At 50.3% G+C, this 16,668-nt stretch overlaps 1 protein-coding gene and 1 long non-coding RNA gene across 6 annotated transcripts in view; both read left to right on the plus strand.

Annotated features, from left to right (window-relative positions):
* Positions 1 to 255: 255 nt before the first annotated feature.
* The window catches only part of TMEM120B (transmembrane protein 120B), a 63,584-nt gene continuing 47,171 nt past the window's right edge, over positions 256 to 16,668 (plus strand). For all 5 annotated transcript variants that reach the window (XM_028830007.2, XM_028830008.2, XM_077955549.1 and 2 more), the window contains exon 1: positions 256 to 460. In XM_028830007.2, coding sequence (XP_028685840.2) covers positions 392 to 460 — 69 coding nt within the window. In that variant the 5' untranslated portion in view covers positions 256 to 391. The remainder of the gene's footprint in view (positions 461 to 16,668) is intronic.
* On the plus strand, positions 3,983 to 5,714 carry LOC144333168 (uncharacterized). Its single transcript, XR_013401621.1, has 2 exons — positions 3,983 to 5,295; positions 5,615 to 5,714. It is a non-coding gene; the product is annotated as an uncharacterized LOC144333168 (long non-coding RNA).

The raw sequence follows: 16,668 nt of genomic DNA on the forward strand, positions 1-16,668 counted from the left end.
ACACCATCTAAGTCAAATAAGCTCGGCAAATGCAATCTGCAGACAAGTCCCCCAACTCTTCCTGGAAAAGAGAGATTCTGGAGGCGCAGAGGCACTGCCACGGGGGCCACAACAGACCCCGCAAGACCTTGCAAGGCTGTACAGTTGGGGTCCGCAACACAGCACGCGGGGCGGGGCGGGGGGATGCGCATGCGCTGCCCCGCCTCCCGGGGCGGGGCGTGGGCGCGCGGGCGGGCGCCGGGGCGGGGCTATGACGTTTGTTGCGCGCGTGGCTCCGGCTGCGCAGGAACAGCTGGTGCCTCCGAGGGCGGCCGGCGAGCGCGCGGGCGTGGGGCGCTGGGGGGCCGGCCGGGCAGCGCTGCGGGAGCAGCCGCCGCCGCCTTGCACCATCATGTCCGGGCAGCTCGAGCGTTGCGAGCGCGAATGGCACGAGCTGGAGGGAGAATTTCAAGAACTGCAGGTAGGGCCAGGCCACCTGGTCCCGCAACTCTGCTGCCCGCGGTGCAGCGCCTTCCCCTTCCTGAGCCCCCGGCCCGGGCGGTGGGGACAGTCAGGGCCTAGGGAGTTCCCCGGCGAGGCCCTGGGGGCAGACGGGCGGCGTGGACCAGCCCCCTCCCATCACCCGGAGCTTCAGCTCTTCGTCCACGTGGGGCGCCGGGTCGCAGCCCCCCCTTCCGCCACCCTCCCACTGCCTCTCTGCTCCACGCACCCACTCCGCTGCAGAAAGTTGGTCTGTGGCCTCTGAGGCAAGTTCCAGGCGTGTTTATCTGTGGGGGTGGTTCAAAGAGAACAGCCCAGCCCCCACCTCCTTAGGGTCTCCCCAAATCTCACCCCGCCCCCTCCCATCTGCTTTTGGTAGCTCAGCTCCCACCCCGTACTCTGGCGGGGCGGCATTATCCTGCTGCTCTGTTCTGGGAGGGGTACTTAGGAACTGTTCACCTTGAACCTCTAGGCTGTGCTTGGGGATTAGGGATCCATATTTCCTGTCTTTGGGGGCTCTGACGCTGCTGCCGGCTGAGTTTGGCGTGGAGAGCATCTGTCAGTTCGGACAGCTGGGTCGCCTCACCCAGTGATAGGGGAAGCTCCCAGCCCTATCCTTCTGGCCCGGATCCTTACATGGGGTGGAGTGAAGGCGAGTGTAAGGGGGGGTCCCCTGAGAGAATGGCATTGCTGCTGGGGGTGGGGAGCGGTCCTGGCAGCAGTCGTTCCTGCCAAGAGGTTCAGAGAGGCCCCAGCTATCGACCGTGTTGACTAGAGACGCCTCAGGAAACCTTGGGGTTGAGCGAGAGGGACTCGGTGACTATTTTTGAAGACAGGGCTGTTCCTTCTCCAGTCATGGAATTGTTTTTTGGGGGGTTGGCTTTGCCTGAAATTACATTACACACCTTCACCCCAGTCCTCTCATTTGGAGCAGTGACATCGTCCCTGCCCATGTAGCTCTTGTCTGCAGTTCAGTTGGCCTCCTACAGTGTGCAGAGAGGAGAGGAGGTTGCCAAGGGTGTTTCTGATGGGTCTTTCTAGACACGTGGCTGTAGATTCTGATCAATAGACCGAGGGTTGCTGGAGAGCTGGGGCAGGAACGGGGGTGCCGTTTCAGGCATGAACAGAGGGGAAGGGACCTAGACTCATCTCGGCCTGTCCAGCATGTGTAGGTTGATGCCTTCTCTAGGGCCTGGGTCCCATCCAGTTCTCAGGGGACCGTTTTGGCTCCACTTCCATGGAGAAGACTCAGCCACTTCTTGTTTTGTTTTGTTTTTGAGACGGAGTCTCACTGTTGCCCAGACTGAAGTGCAGTGGTGTGATCTCGGCTCATTGCAGCCTCCGCCTCCCAGGTTCAAGTCATTCTCCGCCTCAGCCTCCTGAGTAGCTGGGATTACAGGCACGTGCCACCATGCCCGGCTAATTTTTTTGTATTTTAGTAGAGATGGGGTTTCACCATGTTGGCCAGGCTCCTGACCTCAGGTGGTTCACCTACCTCAGCCTCCCAGAGTCCTGGGATTACAGGCACGAGCCACCGTGCCTGGCTGTCGGCCACTTCTTCTTTTTTTCTTGAGACAGAGTCTTGCTCTGTTGCCAGACTTGAGTGCAGTGGCACGATCACAGCTCACTGCAACCTCCGCCTCCTGGGTTCAAGCGATTCTCCTGTCTCAGTCTCCCAAGTAGCTGGGATTATAGGTGCCCGTCACCACGCCTAGCTAATTTTTGTATTTTTAGTAGAGACGGGGTTTCACCGTGTTGGCCAGGATGGTCTCGATCTCTTGACCCTGTGATCCGCCCGCCTCGGCCTCCCAAAGTGCTGGGATTACAGTTGTGAACCACCATGCCTGGTCCTTATCCGCTTGTTAATGCTTTGTCCTACTGGGCTCCGAGGTCATGGTCGGCTGTGGAACCACCGAGTGGATGTTAGGGTTGGGAATGGGAGAAGAGAGGAGGTTTGCTGTGTGACGCTTGTGTTGTTCATAATTCCTGTCCCTTGCCTTGCCTTAGACAAGGAGGAGGAGGGGGGAAGAGTCTTAACGCTTTAGAGTGACGCCCAGCGCGGTGGCTCACTCCTGCAATTCCAGCACTTTGGGAGGCCGAGGCAGGCGGATCACAAGGTTAGGAGTTTGAGACCAGCCTGGCCAACATAGTGAGACTCTACTAAAATACAAAATTAGCTGGGTGTGGTGGCACGTGCCTATAATCCTAGATACTCAAGTGGCTGAGGCAGGAGAATTGCTTGAACCTGGGAGGGGGAGGTTGCAGTGAGACAAGACTGCACCACTACACTCCACACTCCAGCCTGGGCGACAGAGCAAGACGCTGTCTCAAAAAAAAAAAAAAAAAAACAACCCAGAAAACAACAGCAACAACACTTCAGAGCTATGCAATTAACAGCAATTAGATAGCAAGTCTTGGCAGGCAGAGGTTGCAAAGGAGTTGTTTGACTCTTTCTTACTTGGTTCTCGGATGCTCAGGTGTGTTAGGGGCAAAGGGATTGGGAATCAGTTCTGGATTTTGTCCCCTATTGCACAGCAAGCGTTGTAGAAGAAGGTCTGAGTGAGTGGAAACTGATGCCTCCTGCTGGGTTCATGATGGGGGAACTGGAAGGGACTGCATCCTGCTTAGGGGAAGAGGGACCCTGCTGGCTGCAGGCTTTGGTGGTCAGCGGCTGGGTCAGGGGTCAGTCAGGGATGGCTCCTGGTGTCAAGATCATAGACTGTAGCAGAAACTGCCGTCTACATCTTCAGTTCACAGATGAGGAAACTGAAGCTTGGGCTTGCTGATTGGCTGGACGGGGGCCACACAGCTAGTTAGTGGTAAAGTTGGGGCTAGAATTTAGTTCTCTGAATTTTGGGAGACTCCTCTCTTCCTTCTCGTTCTCCCCTTCATGTTAAATGTGAGAGCTGTGAACTCTCAAGGTGCAAGGCTCTGAAAGTCTGTATATGGTGAGTAGGATGACCATTGTGTATGTGCTAGGCAGTTTCGGATATGAGATATTTGTTGGGAGCTCGGTGCATTGGCTCATACCTGTTGTAATCCCAGCACTTTGGGAGGACAAGTTGGGAGGACCGCTCCCAGCAGGATTGCCCAGCAGTTCGAGACCAGCCTGGGAAATATAGGGAAGCCCCTCTCTCTACAAACATGCATGCTTGTGGTCCCAGCTAGTAGGGAGGCTGAAGTAGGAGGGCTGTTTGAGCCCCAGATGTCAAGGCTGCAGTGAGCCATGATTGCACCACTGTACTGTAGCCTAGGTGACAGAGTTAGGCCCTCTCTCAAAAAAAAGAGAAAGATTTGTTGGGGAACAAGCAGGTAACAGCAGGTAGGTAGGTGGGCACACTGAACTAGAACGTTTAACAATAGAAAGGATTTTTTTTCTACCATAAAGTCCTGGTCTATTTTAATTTTCCTACGTCTTCCTTAGAATCTGGGTTGAGGGTTTCATGTTTGTATCTCATTGATTCTGGGGTGATGTGTAACGATGTGTAATATCCCTATGTCTTACCTCTTTTTCTTTTTCTTTTTTTTTGAGATGGAGTCTTGCTCTGTCATCCAGGCTAGAGTACAGTGGCACGATCTTGGCTCACTGCAACCTTGCCTCCCGGGTTCAAGTTATTCTCCTGCCTCAGCCTCCGAGTAGCTGGGATTACAGGCACCTGCCACCATGCCTGGCTAATTTTTATATTTTTAGCAGAGACGGGGTTTCACCATCTTGGCCAGGTTGGTCTCGAACTCCTGACCTTGTGATCCACCCTCCTTAGCTTCCCAAAGTTCTGGGATTACAAGCGTGAGCCACCACGCCTGGCTTCCCTTTTTTAAATGAAAGAAAGAAAGAACAAACCTAATTATCAGACCCCAGAGGATTTGAAAGGTCTTTGGAATTTCCCTCCCCTCCACCCCAGGAAAACCCAACGTAATCTCTGGGACTGTAGAGGAAAGGATCAGTTTTCTTTGGATGATGATTTGCATGTGTCAGGGCCTTCCTGAACCCTGGGGTACAGTTGAGTCTCCATGAGGACTTAGTTTTTGGGTGGTTGGGGTTTCAGGCATGCTGGTGAGTTGAGTGCTAGTCTGAGACCAGTGTGCTCCTGGTCTCCTGGCTTGTGGTGTGACTGCAGAAGGTCACTTACAGACACAAGGGCAAGTAATTTAATGAGCATTTCCTGCCTTGCATCACTGGAAACCTGATCTTGTTCCTCCCAGCCAAGGAAGAAGGGGGCCCGAAGCAGCTTTTCCCTAAGTCTGACCTCACAGTGATGCAAGGGCATTGTAAAGATTTTGACTTTTACTGCTAATGACATGTATGTCCGTCTGGCTGCTGTGTATAGAACAGACATCAGGGAGACAGGCTCGAAGCAAGAAGATCAGCATTATTTCATTAATAAACCTATGAAATAGATCCTAGACTCTCCATTTTACAGAGGTTAAGTCACTTATCCAAGGTGCCACGGCCTGTCAGCGCTGGAGCCAGGATTCAAACCCAGGCTGTTGAACACCAGTGTCTGTGCTCTTAACTACTGCCCAAGGCTGATCTGTGCCCTGAGTACGCCTGTTAGCTTTTGTTTCTCTTCTCTCTTGGCTTGGCTTGTGGGGAGTCTTTTTCTTTTTCTTACAGAGTCTCACTCTGTTGCCCAGGCTGGAGTGCAGTGGCAACAACCACAACCTCCGTCTTCCAGGTTCAAGCGATTCTCCTGCCTCAGTCTCCCAAGTAGTTGGGATTACAGGTGCGTGCCACCATGCCCAGCTAATTTTTGTATTTTTAGTAGAGACAGGGTTTCACTATGTTGGCCAGGCTGGTCTCGAACTCCTGACCTCGTGATCCTCCTGCCTCAGCCTCCCAAAGTGCTGGGATTACAAGCGTGAGCCACCGCGCCCAGCCGGGCATCTTTCTTTAGTAGCAGATTGTGTGGGAAAAAACACTGCACAGGGAATCAGTATTCTTGAGTTCAGGTCCTAGCTTTGCCATTGTCTGGTATCTGAATTTGGTGAGCCACCTCTCTCAGCTTGAGTTTCTTTATCTAAAAACAAAGGCTGACAATAATAATAATCATAACAACAACAACAACAATAATAACTAACTGTGAAACATAGATTATCCCATTTAATCTAAATGTCAACCCACGGCCTGGCGCAGTGGCTCATGCCTGTAATCCCAGCACTTTGGGAGGCTGAGGCGGGCAGATCACTTTGAGCTTAGGTGTTCAAGACCAGCCTGGGCAACATGGTAAAACCCCATCACTACAAAAAAAAAAAAAAAAAAAAACTTATCTGGACATTGGTGGCTCGCTCCTGTAATCCCAGCTACTCTGGAGGCTGAGGCTGGAGAATCGCTTGAACCCAGGAGGTGGAGGTTGTAGTGAGCTGAGATTGTGCCAGGGCACTCTAGCCTGGGTGACAGAGCGAGATTCTGTCTCAAAAATAAATGAATGAATGAGTGAATGAATGACAAACCTGTTTTTTAGATGAGGAGATTGAAGCTAAGAGATACTAAGTAACTGGAAAGTCATGGAGCCAGAATTTGAACCCACGCCTGCTGTGATACTTTTTGAGTTCCTAATACAGTGGGCTCCAAAAGCATCCCGAGACTCAGCTCCAGAAGAAAAGTTTTGAACTTGCTCAGCCCCTTCTCATTTACACGGTGCTTTCACACAGTGCGCTATCAGGACTCTTAGTTGCAAATGGAAAAAACCCAGTCTGACTGGTTTTAAGCCAAAAGGGGGTTTATTGAGTCAAGCTAGTGACAAATGGCATCAGGCAAGGCTGGATCCAGGAGCTCAGGTGATGCCTGTGTATGGGTGTCTCTCTGTCTTCTCTGTGTCAGCATTATTCTCAGGCAGTCCCTCCCATGTTGTGGCAAAGATGGCCAGGTGGCCCTCAGCTGACATCCATCAGCTTAGCAGCTCTGGCAGAAACAGAGCATCCTTTCTCCCTTAGATTCAGCAGCGCCCCAGGGCTGACTCCCATTTGCCCAGCTTGGGTCATGTGACTATGCCTTAATCGGTCACTATGGCACTGATTGGCCAGGTCACAGTCACATGTCTGTTCCTGAAGCCTGAAAGTGGGATCAGTGCCACCATACTACATGAAATGAGTTGGAGAGGGATGGTCCCATGAAGGAAAATCAAAATGCTGGTAGTTTAAAAAAAAAAAAAAAAAAAAGAGAGAGAGGGATGCTGGACAGACATCTTTTGTGGGGTAATAGAAATTGTTGGCTGGGTGTTGTGGCTTACGCCTGTAATCCCAACACTTTGGGAGGCCGAGGCAGGTAGATCTCTTGAGCCCAGGAGTTTGAGACCAGCCTGGGCAATGTGGTAACACCCTGACTCTACAAAAAGACACAAAAATTAGTTAGGCATGGTGGTGTGCACCCATGGTCCCACCTACTTGGGAGGCTGAAGCAGGTGGATTACCTAAGTTCAGGAAGTGGAGGTTGCAGTGAGCTGAGATCATGCCACTGCTCTCCAGCCTGGGTGACAGAGTGAGTCCCTGTCTCAAAAAAAATTTTTTTTTTCAATATAAACAGTGGCATCTGTTGGATACTGCTTAAACTGCTAATGGGGGTAGTTTAAGGGGGTGGTTCCCAGTCGCATGTTAGGCTACACTGCATTCTTTTTTTTTGAGAAGGAGTTTTGCTATTGTTGCCCAGGCTAGAGTGCAATGACTCCGTCTCGGCCCACTGCAACCTCTGCCTCCCGGTTTCAAGTGATTCTCCTGCCTCAGCCTCCTGAGTAGCTGTAGCTGGGACTATAGGCACATGCCACCACACCTGGCTAATTTTTGTATTTTTAGTAGAGACAGTTTCACCATGTTGGCCAGCTGGTCTTGAACTCCTGACCACAGGTGATCTGCCCACCTCGGCTTCCTAAAGTGCTGGGATTACCGGCGTGAGCCACCGTGCCCAGTTTACACCACATTCTTGATGATGTCATATCTCTGTGACAGTGCCTAGCCTGCTGCATGCACCTCATCTGCCACCTCTTTCACAGCTGACGAAACTGAGCCTCAGAGGGATTACATAATTCAGCTAATAAGTGGCAGGCTCTGGATCTGAACTCAGGCAACCTGATGGCAGCATCAAATCACTTAACCATTGTGTTTTCTTGCCACCCAAATGCCTGCCTCCCACGCACAGACTCCCACTGCCTCCCACACACAGACCCCCACTTACCGCTTCCATAACATACCGTTCATGGATTCTGACACATGACTCAGAATCTGTCCTGGCGTAGGACTCTTACACGTTAGGTGAAGTCATCCTTGGTGGTGTTTCTATGGTGATGAGTCCTGGTTAAGTATAGTCTGAAAGTCTATTTGAAGTTGATTTCTTAGAGCTATATAAAAGTAATCTCTTGTCTGGGCACAGTGGCTCATGCCTGTAATCCTAGCACCTTGGGAGGCCAAGATAGGCAAGTCATTTGAGCTCAGGCATTTGAGACCAGCCTAGGCAACATGGCAAAACCCCTGTCTCTACAAAAAATACAAAAATTAGCCAGGCATGGTGGCGCAGGCCTGTAGTTTCAGCTACTTGGGAGGTTGAGAGGGGAGGATCGCCCGAGCCCAGGGAGGTGAAGGCAGTGATGAGCAGCCATGATTGCGTCACTGCATTCCAGACTGGACGACAGAGTAAGACCCTGTCTCCAAAAAAAAAAAAAAAAAGTAATCTCTTGAAAGTTTACCACCAGCAAGAGGCACAGCTCTAAGGCACCACACTTAAGTGGCGGTGTGGCCCTGTTGCAATCCACCGGACTGCCCAGCCACTTCTGATGCTCCTGGGCCAGAACCTGTCTGTAAATACCATGAGATTCCTCTGGCAATTACTGCAACAAATGTTGACTCCCCAGTCCCGGATCTTCTGACAGCCAAGGTGTGTTAAGGAGGTGTCTCCTGATGTTTCACATCTGTGCTGGGAACAAGAGTCATTAACCTCATCTTCCCACTGGGGCAGAGCTTGGGCCTCAGAGGACAGCAGAGGTGGCAGAGATCCTGAATCTTCCAAAGGAAACTTGCTTGTTTGTTTCTACATGCGGAGGATGGTAATTAGACAAGTAGGGAAGACTCTGGGCATGCCAGCTCACAGAGCTCATGTGAGCACTCCTTTTTTTTTTTTTTTCTGAGACGGAGTCTTGCTCTGTCGCCCAGGCTGGAGTGCAGTGGCCGGATCTCAGCTCACTGCAAGCTCCGCCTCCTGGGTTTACGCCATTCTCCTGCCTCAGCCTCCCAAGTAGCTGGGACTTCAGGCGCCCGCCACCCACGCCTGGCTAGTTTTTTGTATTTTTTTGGTAGAGACGGGGTTTCACTGTGTTAGCCAAGATGGTCTCGATCTCCTGACCTCGTGATCTGCCTGTCTCGGCCTCCCAAAGTGCTGGGATTACAGGCTTGAGCCACCGCGCTTGGCCTTTTGTTGTTGTTTTATAAGAGAGGGTCTCACTTTGTCGCCCAGGCTGGAATGCAGTAGTCCGATCATGGATCACTACAGCTTCAAATTCCTGGGTTCAAGCGATTCTCCCTCTTCAGCCTCCTGAGTAGCTGGGACTACAGGCACACACTGCCACACTTGTCTAATTTTTGTAATTTTTATAGAGGTGGGGTTTTGTCATGTTGCCCAGGCTGGTCTTGAACTTCTGGCCTCAAACATTCCTCCCATCTCAGCCTCCCAAAGTGCTGAGATTATAGGTATGAGTGCCCAGCCCTCCTTTTTTTTTTTTTTTTTTCTTTCAACCAAGAGTTTCACTCTTATTGCCCAGGCTAGAGTGCAGTGGTGCCATCTTGGCTCACTGCAACCTCTGTCTTCCGGTTTCAAGCAATTCTCCTGCCCCAGCCTCCTGAGTAGCTGGGATTACAGGCAGGCGCCACCACGCCCAGCTAATTTTTGTATTTTTAGTACACGGGGTTTCACCATGTTGGCCAGGCTGGTCTTGAACTCCTGACCTCATGATCTGCCCGCCTCAGCCTCCCAAAGTGCTGGGATTACAGGTGTGAGTCACTGCACCCAGCCCTGGCCCTTCCTTTTTTTGAATGGAATCCATTCTACCTTTTTTTTTTTTTTGAGACAGAGTTTTGCTCTGTCGCCCAGGCTGGAGTGCAGTGGCTCAATTTTGGCTCATTGCAACCTCTGCCTCCCGGGTTCAAGCGATTTTCCTGCCTCAGCCTTCCAAGTAGCTGGGACTACAGGTGCACACCACCATGCCCAGCTAATTTTTGTATTTTTCGTAAAGACGGGGTTTCACCATGTTGGCCAAGATGGTCTTAATCTCTTTACCTCGTGATCTGCCTGCCTCGGCCTCCCAAAGTGCTGGGATTACAGGTGTGAGCCACTACACCTGGCCTTTTTTTTTAATTTTTTTTTTTTTTTTGAGATGGGAGTCTCACTCTGTTGCCCAGGCTGGAGTGCAGTGGCACGATCTCGGTTCACTGCAACCTCTGCCTTCCGGGTTCAAGCAATTCTCCTGCCTCAGCCTCCTGAGTAGCTGGGATTACAGGCGTGTGCTACCACATCAGGCTAATTTTTTTATTTGTAGTAGAGACGGGGTTTCACCATGTTGGTCAGGCTAGTGTCTAACTCCTGACCTTGTGATCTGCCCACCTCGGCCTCCCATAGTGCTGGGATTAGAGGTGTGAGCCACTGCGCCCAGCCTCCATTCTACATTTTTATAAGTAATACATATTCACACAGTTAAAAATTCACATAGCAGCCATGTACAGTAGTTTTTGTAACACAACTAAAAATTGGCAACCTGAATGTCCATGGGAATGGATCATTACACTGAGCACCCAGAGAGAGGTGAAGCAGGAGAATGAATAAACTGAGCTACCTGTGTTAACATCCCATCTGAAAGTTGCGGAGGGGTATATACAATGTGACACTTGTAATAAAGGCAAAAACTTTCAAAACAACACAGTATATCACTTAATGATACCTTGTATGTAATCCAAGTATAAAGACTTGCAAAGGATTGATAAAGACCATAGTTGGTGCTATCGTGGAAATTCAGACAGGGCCCAAGCAAGAAAAGGCTGTCTCAGGAAGGTCTCGCTGAAAATAAGGGGCTGTTTACAAAGGTGTGGGCAGCTTTTTAAATTTACTTTTTTTTCTTTTTTTAAGACAGAGAGGGGTTCTAATTCCATCACTCAGGCTGAAGTGCAGTGGCAGTATCATAGCTCACTGCAGCCTTGAACTCCTAGGCTCAAGCTATCTTCCCATCTCAGCCTTTTGAGTAGCTGGGACTACAAGCAGGTGCCACTGTGCTCAGCTAATGTTTTAATCTTTTGCAGAGGTAGGGTCTTGCTGTGTTGCCCAGGCTTGGGTATGGGCAGTTTAATGATTGGAACTGGCCACAGCAGGGAGCTGTTACTAGTCCTGATCCTAAAAGATGAGGAGTCACTAGAGCTTGGCACAAGCTTGTGCTGGGGGGGCAGGAGCTGCCAGTCAGCAGCTGTAATGGGTGAAGGGGGGCAGTAGAACTGGGAGGAGGTAGGAGGAACAGATAATCCTGACTCTCTCTCCTCCCGCCCTCCAGTCTTCTGGTGACTGCCATTGACCAAACCCAACTGGAGGGCAGTTCCTAGGGATCAGCCTCCCAGGGCACAGAGGAAGCCAGGACTGATCTGGGGTGAGAGTGGGTTGAGGAAATTACCACAGTCCACCTCTTTGGCAGGGGCAGAGGATGGGAATACCATGTAGGAGGGATCCATGAGGCCATTCAACTCTGTGTGCACTATTCCTTCTTTGTTTTCTTTTTTCTTTTTCTTTTGAGACAAGGTCTCACTCTGACACTCGGACTAGAGTGCAGGGGTGTGATCATGACTCACAGCAGCCTTCACCTCCTGGCTCAAGTGATCCTCCTGTCTCAGTCTCACAAGTAACTGTGACTACAGGTACATACCACCATGCCAGCTATAATTAAAAAAAATTTTTTTTTGAGAGACGGGATCTTGCTGTGTTGTCCAGGCTGGCCTCAAGTGATCCTTTTTTTTTTTTGGGGTGGGGGGGTGGATGGAGTCTTGCACTGTCACCAGGCTGGAGTGCAGTGGCGCGATCTCCACTCACTGCAACCTCTGCCTCCCAGGTTCAAGCGATTTTGCTGTCTCAGCCTCCAGAGTAGCTGGGATTACAGGCACCCACCACCAGGCCCGGCTAATTTTTTATATTTTTAGTAGAGACAGAGTTTCACTATATTGGCCAGGCTGGTCTTGAACTCCTGACCTCGTGATCCACCTGCCTCGGCCTCCCAAAGTGCTGGGATTACAGGCGTGAGCCACTGCACCCAGCCAACATACTAAAAGTTTTATGAAGAGAAACAGCTCTGTAGGCTCCATGTCAGTTATTTACGTGGTTAGGACCATGCAATTATCACTTACAGCAGAATCAAGTAGTGTACTATGATTGTATTTTTCTCTTGGAAAAATAAATGTCTTGGTATTTGATTCCTTACTGCCAATATTTTCCTTATAATTACCCTCTCTCCATTTTGTTCCGATTTGGGTATTCCGTGAAGTGTGCTTTGTTTGTGTGGATTGGCCTTGAACAAGGCAGCTGAGGAGCTGGGGTTTGCCTTGTGCTGCAGAATGGATTTTCTTCTTCCACAGCTGCCTGTCTGTGCCCCCAGCACTCTTGAGTTAAATTTTTAGAGCCAGGGACTTGATGGTGGGAGTCAATCATATTTAATGTGCTGGTGGTCCCTGGCCGGGCGTGATGGCTCACGCCTGTAATCCCAGCACTTTGGGAGGCTGAGACGGGTGGATCACGAGGTCAGGAGATCGAGACCATCCTGGCTAACACGGTGAAACCCCATCTCTACTAAAAATACAAAAAAAAAAATTAGCCCGGTGTGGTGGCGGGCACCTGTAGTCCAGTTACTCAGTAGGCCGAGGCAGGAGAATGGTGTGAACCCAGGAGGCAGAGTTTGCAGTGAGCCGAGATCGCGCCACTGCACTCCAGCCTGGGGGACTGAGCGAGACACCGTCTCAGGAAAAAAAAAAAAAAAAAATATATATATATATATATGCTGATGGTCCCTGCACTGTCTGCAGAGAGCTGCCTCCCATTTTGGGATGAGTGTCTCGTCTCCCGTGTTTGAATCTACTGCTGCCAAGGTTAGAAATAAAAATAGCAGTTTGGCATCTTCTTTAAAAGTTAGACAGAAATTTACCATATGACCCAGCAATTCCATTCCTAGCTATCTACCCAAGAGAAATGAAAAGACAGGTCCACACAGACTTATATGACATTGGATCTTCATAGCAGCAGTATTCACGATACAGTAACCAAAAAGTCAAAACAACCCAAACAACTTCTGGGCCACATTTTTATTGCCGACTAGCAATAAAAGGAAACGAAACAAAACAGATCCATGCTACAAAAACATGATGCTAAGTCAGGCCAGATGCAAAAACCCCATGCTGTATGATTCCATTTATATGAAATATGTAGAAATGACAGAACTCTAGAGACAGGGCCAGGCATGGTGGCTCACGCCTGTAATCCCAACACTCTGGGAGGCCAAGGAGGGCAGATCACCTGAGGTCAGGAGTTCCAGACCAGCCTGGCCAACATGGTGAACCCACATCTCTACTATAAATACAAGAATTAGCTGGGCGTGGTGATGCGCACCTGTAGTCCCAGCTACTTGGGAGGCTGAGGCAGGAGAATGGCTTGAACCTGAGAGGCGGAGGTTGCGGCGAGCAGAGATCACGCCACTGCACTCCAGCCTGGGCAACAGCGAGACTGTCTCAAAAACAAAACCAAAAAAACAACAAAAAAGCCTCTAGAGACAGAAAGCCGGTTAAAGGTTGCTGTGGGTTAGGAAGAAGGGGAGATGGAGAGTGACTGTGAAGAGACACCGGGATCTTACTGGGTGATAGAAGGTTCTAACACGAGATGTGGTGATGGTTGTACAACCTGGTAAACGTATAAAAATCCCTGAATTATATTCTTTTTTTTTTTTTTTTTTTTTTTTTTGAGACGGAGTCTCACGCTGTTGCCCAGGCTGGAGTGCAGTGGCGCGATCTCGGCTCACTGCAAGCTCCGCCTCCTGGGTTCACGCCATTCTCCTGCCTCAGCCTCCTGAGTAGCTAGGACTACAGGCGCCCGCCACCGCGCCCGGCTAATTTTTTGTATTTTTAGTAGAGACGGGGTTTCACTGTGGTCTCGATCTCCTGACCTTGTGATCCGCCCGCCTCGGCCTCCCAAAGTGCTGGGATTACAGGCTTGAGCCACCGCGCCCGGCCTATATTCTTAAAATGTGTGACTTGTATGGCATGTAAATTATATATCAATGAAGTTGTTAAAAATGATGCTTCAGCCGGGCGCGGTGGCTCACGCCTGTAATCCCAGCACTCTGGGAGGCCTAGACGGGCGGATCACGAGGTCAGGAGATCAAGACCACTAAAAAATAAAATACAAAAAACTAGCCGGGCGAGGTGGCGGGCGCCTGTAGTCCCAGCTACTTGGGAGGCTGAGGCAGGAGAATGGCGTGAACTCGGGAGGCGGAGCTTACAGTGAGCCGAGATCCGGCCACTGCACTCCAGCCTGGGCGACAGAGTGAGACTCTGTCTCAAAAAAAAAAAAAAAAAAAAGATGCTTCAGGCCAGGTGCAGTGGCTCATTCATGCCTGTAATCCCACCACTTGGGAAGGCTGAGGTAGGTGGATCACCTGAGGTCAGGAGTTTGAGACCAACCTGACCAATATGGTGAAACTCCATCTCTACTAAAAAAATACAAAAATTAGCCAGGCGTGGTGGTACGTGCCTGTAATCCCAGCTAGTCGGGAGGCTGAGGCAGGGAGAATTGCTTGAACCCAGGAGACGGAGGTTGTAGTGAACTGAGGTCGTGCCATTGCACTCCAGCCTGGGCAACAGATTGAGACTTCGTCTCAAAAAAAAAAAAAAAAGCTCAGGCTGGGCACAGTGGCTTGCACCTGTAATCCCAGCACTTTGGGAGGCCATGGCAGGTGGATCAGCCTGGGCAACATGGCAAAACCCATCTCTACTACAAATACAAAAATTAGTTTCATAACCCAGTCTCAAAATAAATAGATAAAAATAATTTAAAAATGCTTTAGTTTCTCAGTTTGGTAGAAAAACACCCAATGTGGGTGTTTAGAGATACGCATTTTTGGGGGTGCTGCTTAGTTCCTGGCTTGATGAAGGAATCATTCAAGCAGCCTCCAAGTCCCTGGTTTTTCACATCTTTAGGATGACATCCAGGGGCCATGGCTCAGTACTTTGGGAGGCCAAGGCAAGAGGATTGCTTGAACCCAGGAGTTTGAGACCAGCCTGGACAGCATAATGAGACCCCGTCCCTGCAAAAAAATAAAAAATGAGCCAGGTGTGGTGGTGCGTGCCCATGGTCCCAGCTTCTCAGGAGACTGAGGCAGGAGGATCGCTTGAGTTGGGGAGGTTGAGGCTGTGGTGAGCTGTGATTGCACCACTGCCCTTCCAGCCTGCATGACAGAGAGAGACCTTGTCTCAAAAAAAAAAAAAAAAAAAGACTCCCCTGGTTAAGAGATTGGTAACAATGAGTCCAAGGTTCAGAGCTTCTTTTCTTAACTAAGTGTACTTAACTTTGCCCAGAAGGAAAGTTCTATTCTTTGCCATACTAATCTGGTTTTTGACACTTTTTTTTTTTCCTAAGACAGAGTCTTCCTCTGTCACCCAGGCTGGAGCGCAGTGGTGCGATCTCGGCTCACTGCAACCTCTGCTTTCCGGGTTCAAGTGATTATCCTGCCTCAGCCTCCTGAGTAGCTGGGATTACAGGCGAGTGCCACAACACCTGGCTAATTTTTGTATTTTTTGTAGAGACGGGGTTTCACCATGTTGACCAGGCTTGTGTTGAACTCCTGACCTCAGATGATCCGCCCACCTCAGCCGCCCAAAGTGCTGGGATTACAGGCATGAGCCACCGTGCCCAGCCGACACTCACTTCTGAAATGGGGATGCTCAGCCCCAACTGGGAAAGTAAAACAAAACAGCGCAGAATGTGTTTGCTTATGTAATTAGGAAGTCAGAAGCGTGCTGCCTTCAGGTGTGAGCAGTTCCAGGAGCTCAAAAGCAATCACTAGGGCTCTGCTTTTATCTACCTCTCTGCCTTGTTTTCCCAAACTGGGTTCATTCTCAGGCTAGGTCCTCCAGCGACTGCAAGACAGCCCTATGAGCTCTGGGTCCCCATCTTGCTACCTTCAAAACTGGGGGGAAGAGGTTCTCTTTCTCAGCAGTTCTTATAAAAGCTCTTCCACTGAGTTTTGCTGATTCCAGATGCCCATCCGTGAATTACCTGCTGGGTCGGGAGGCCGATGTTCTGATTGGCCAGGCCTGGGCCACGTGCTCTCTCCTGGAGCCTATGGGCAGGCCTAACCCTGCCCATGAAATGTGGGACTGAGTGTGGCAGAGGGATGGGTCCCTAAAAAAACTATGGGGACGTTAACCGGAAGGGGAATGGCTGCCTGATTGGCAAAAACAGTGGCCTTCATCTGGCCAGCTGGTTCCATTCAAGGCCACAGGGCCAAGGTTGCTTGGAGGCTTGCAGTGCCTCCGTTGGCTCACCCTGCTCCCAGAAAAAGCATCTTAAAGCACAACCCTGCTCCCAGAAAAAGCATCTCAAAGCACAGGTCTAACTGAGGGCCTGCTGGAGACACCCTGATGTGCAAAGAGTAGCCAGGGACTCCAAGGGAAGACTGGGATTGTATCTCCTCTGCCTGACAGAAATGCCCCATGCATGGTGCATCAAGACAGCCACGTAGAAAACAGTATGGCGGTTCCTCAAAAAATTAAACATAGAATTACCACTTCCGGGGTATATACCTAAAACAGCTGAAAGCAGGTGGGATGTGGTTGCTCACACCTGTAATCCCAGCACTTTGGGAGGCTGAAGTGGGAGAATAGTGTCAGCCCAGGCGTTGGAGATCAGCCTGGGCAACATAGTGAGACCATCTCTACAAGAAGAAAAAAACAAAAAAAAAGCTAGCATGGTGGCACATGCCTGTAGTTCCAGCTACTCGGGAGGCTGAGGTGGGAGGATCACTTGAGTTTGAGGCTGCAGTGAGCCATGATTGTGCTACTGCACTGCAGCCTGGGCGACAGAGATCCCATCTTTTGAAATATTGAAAGCGGTGTCTTAGAAAGATATGTGTACACCCACGATCACAGCAGCATTATTCACAACAGCCAAAAGATGGAAGCAACCCACCTTCC

Source organism: Macaca mulatta, chromosome 11 (assembly GCF_049350105.2).
Source record: "Macaca mulatta isolate MMU2019108-1 chromosome 11, T2T-MMU8v2.0, whole genome shotgun sequence".
In the NCBI taxonomy this organism is placed as follows: Eukaryota; Metazoa; Chordata; class Mammalia; order Primates; family Cercopithecidae; genus Macaca; species Macaca mulatta.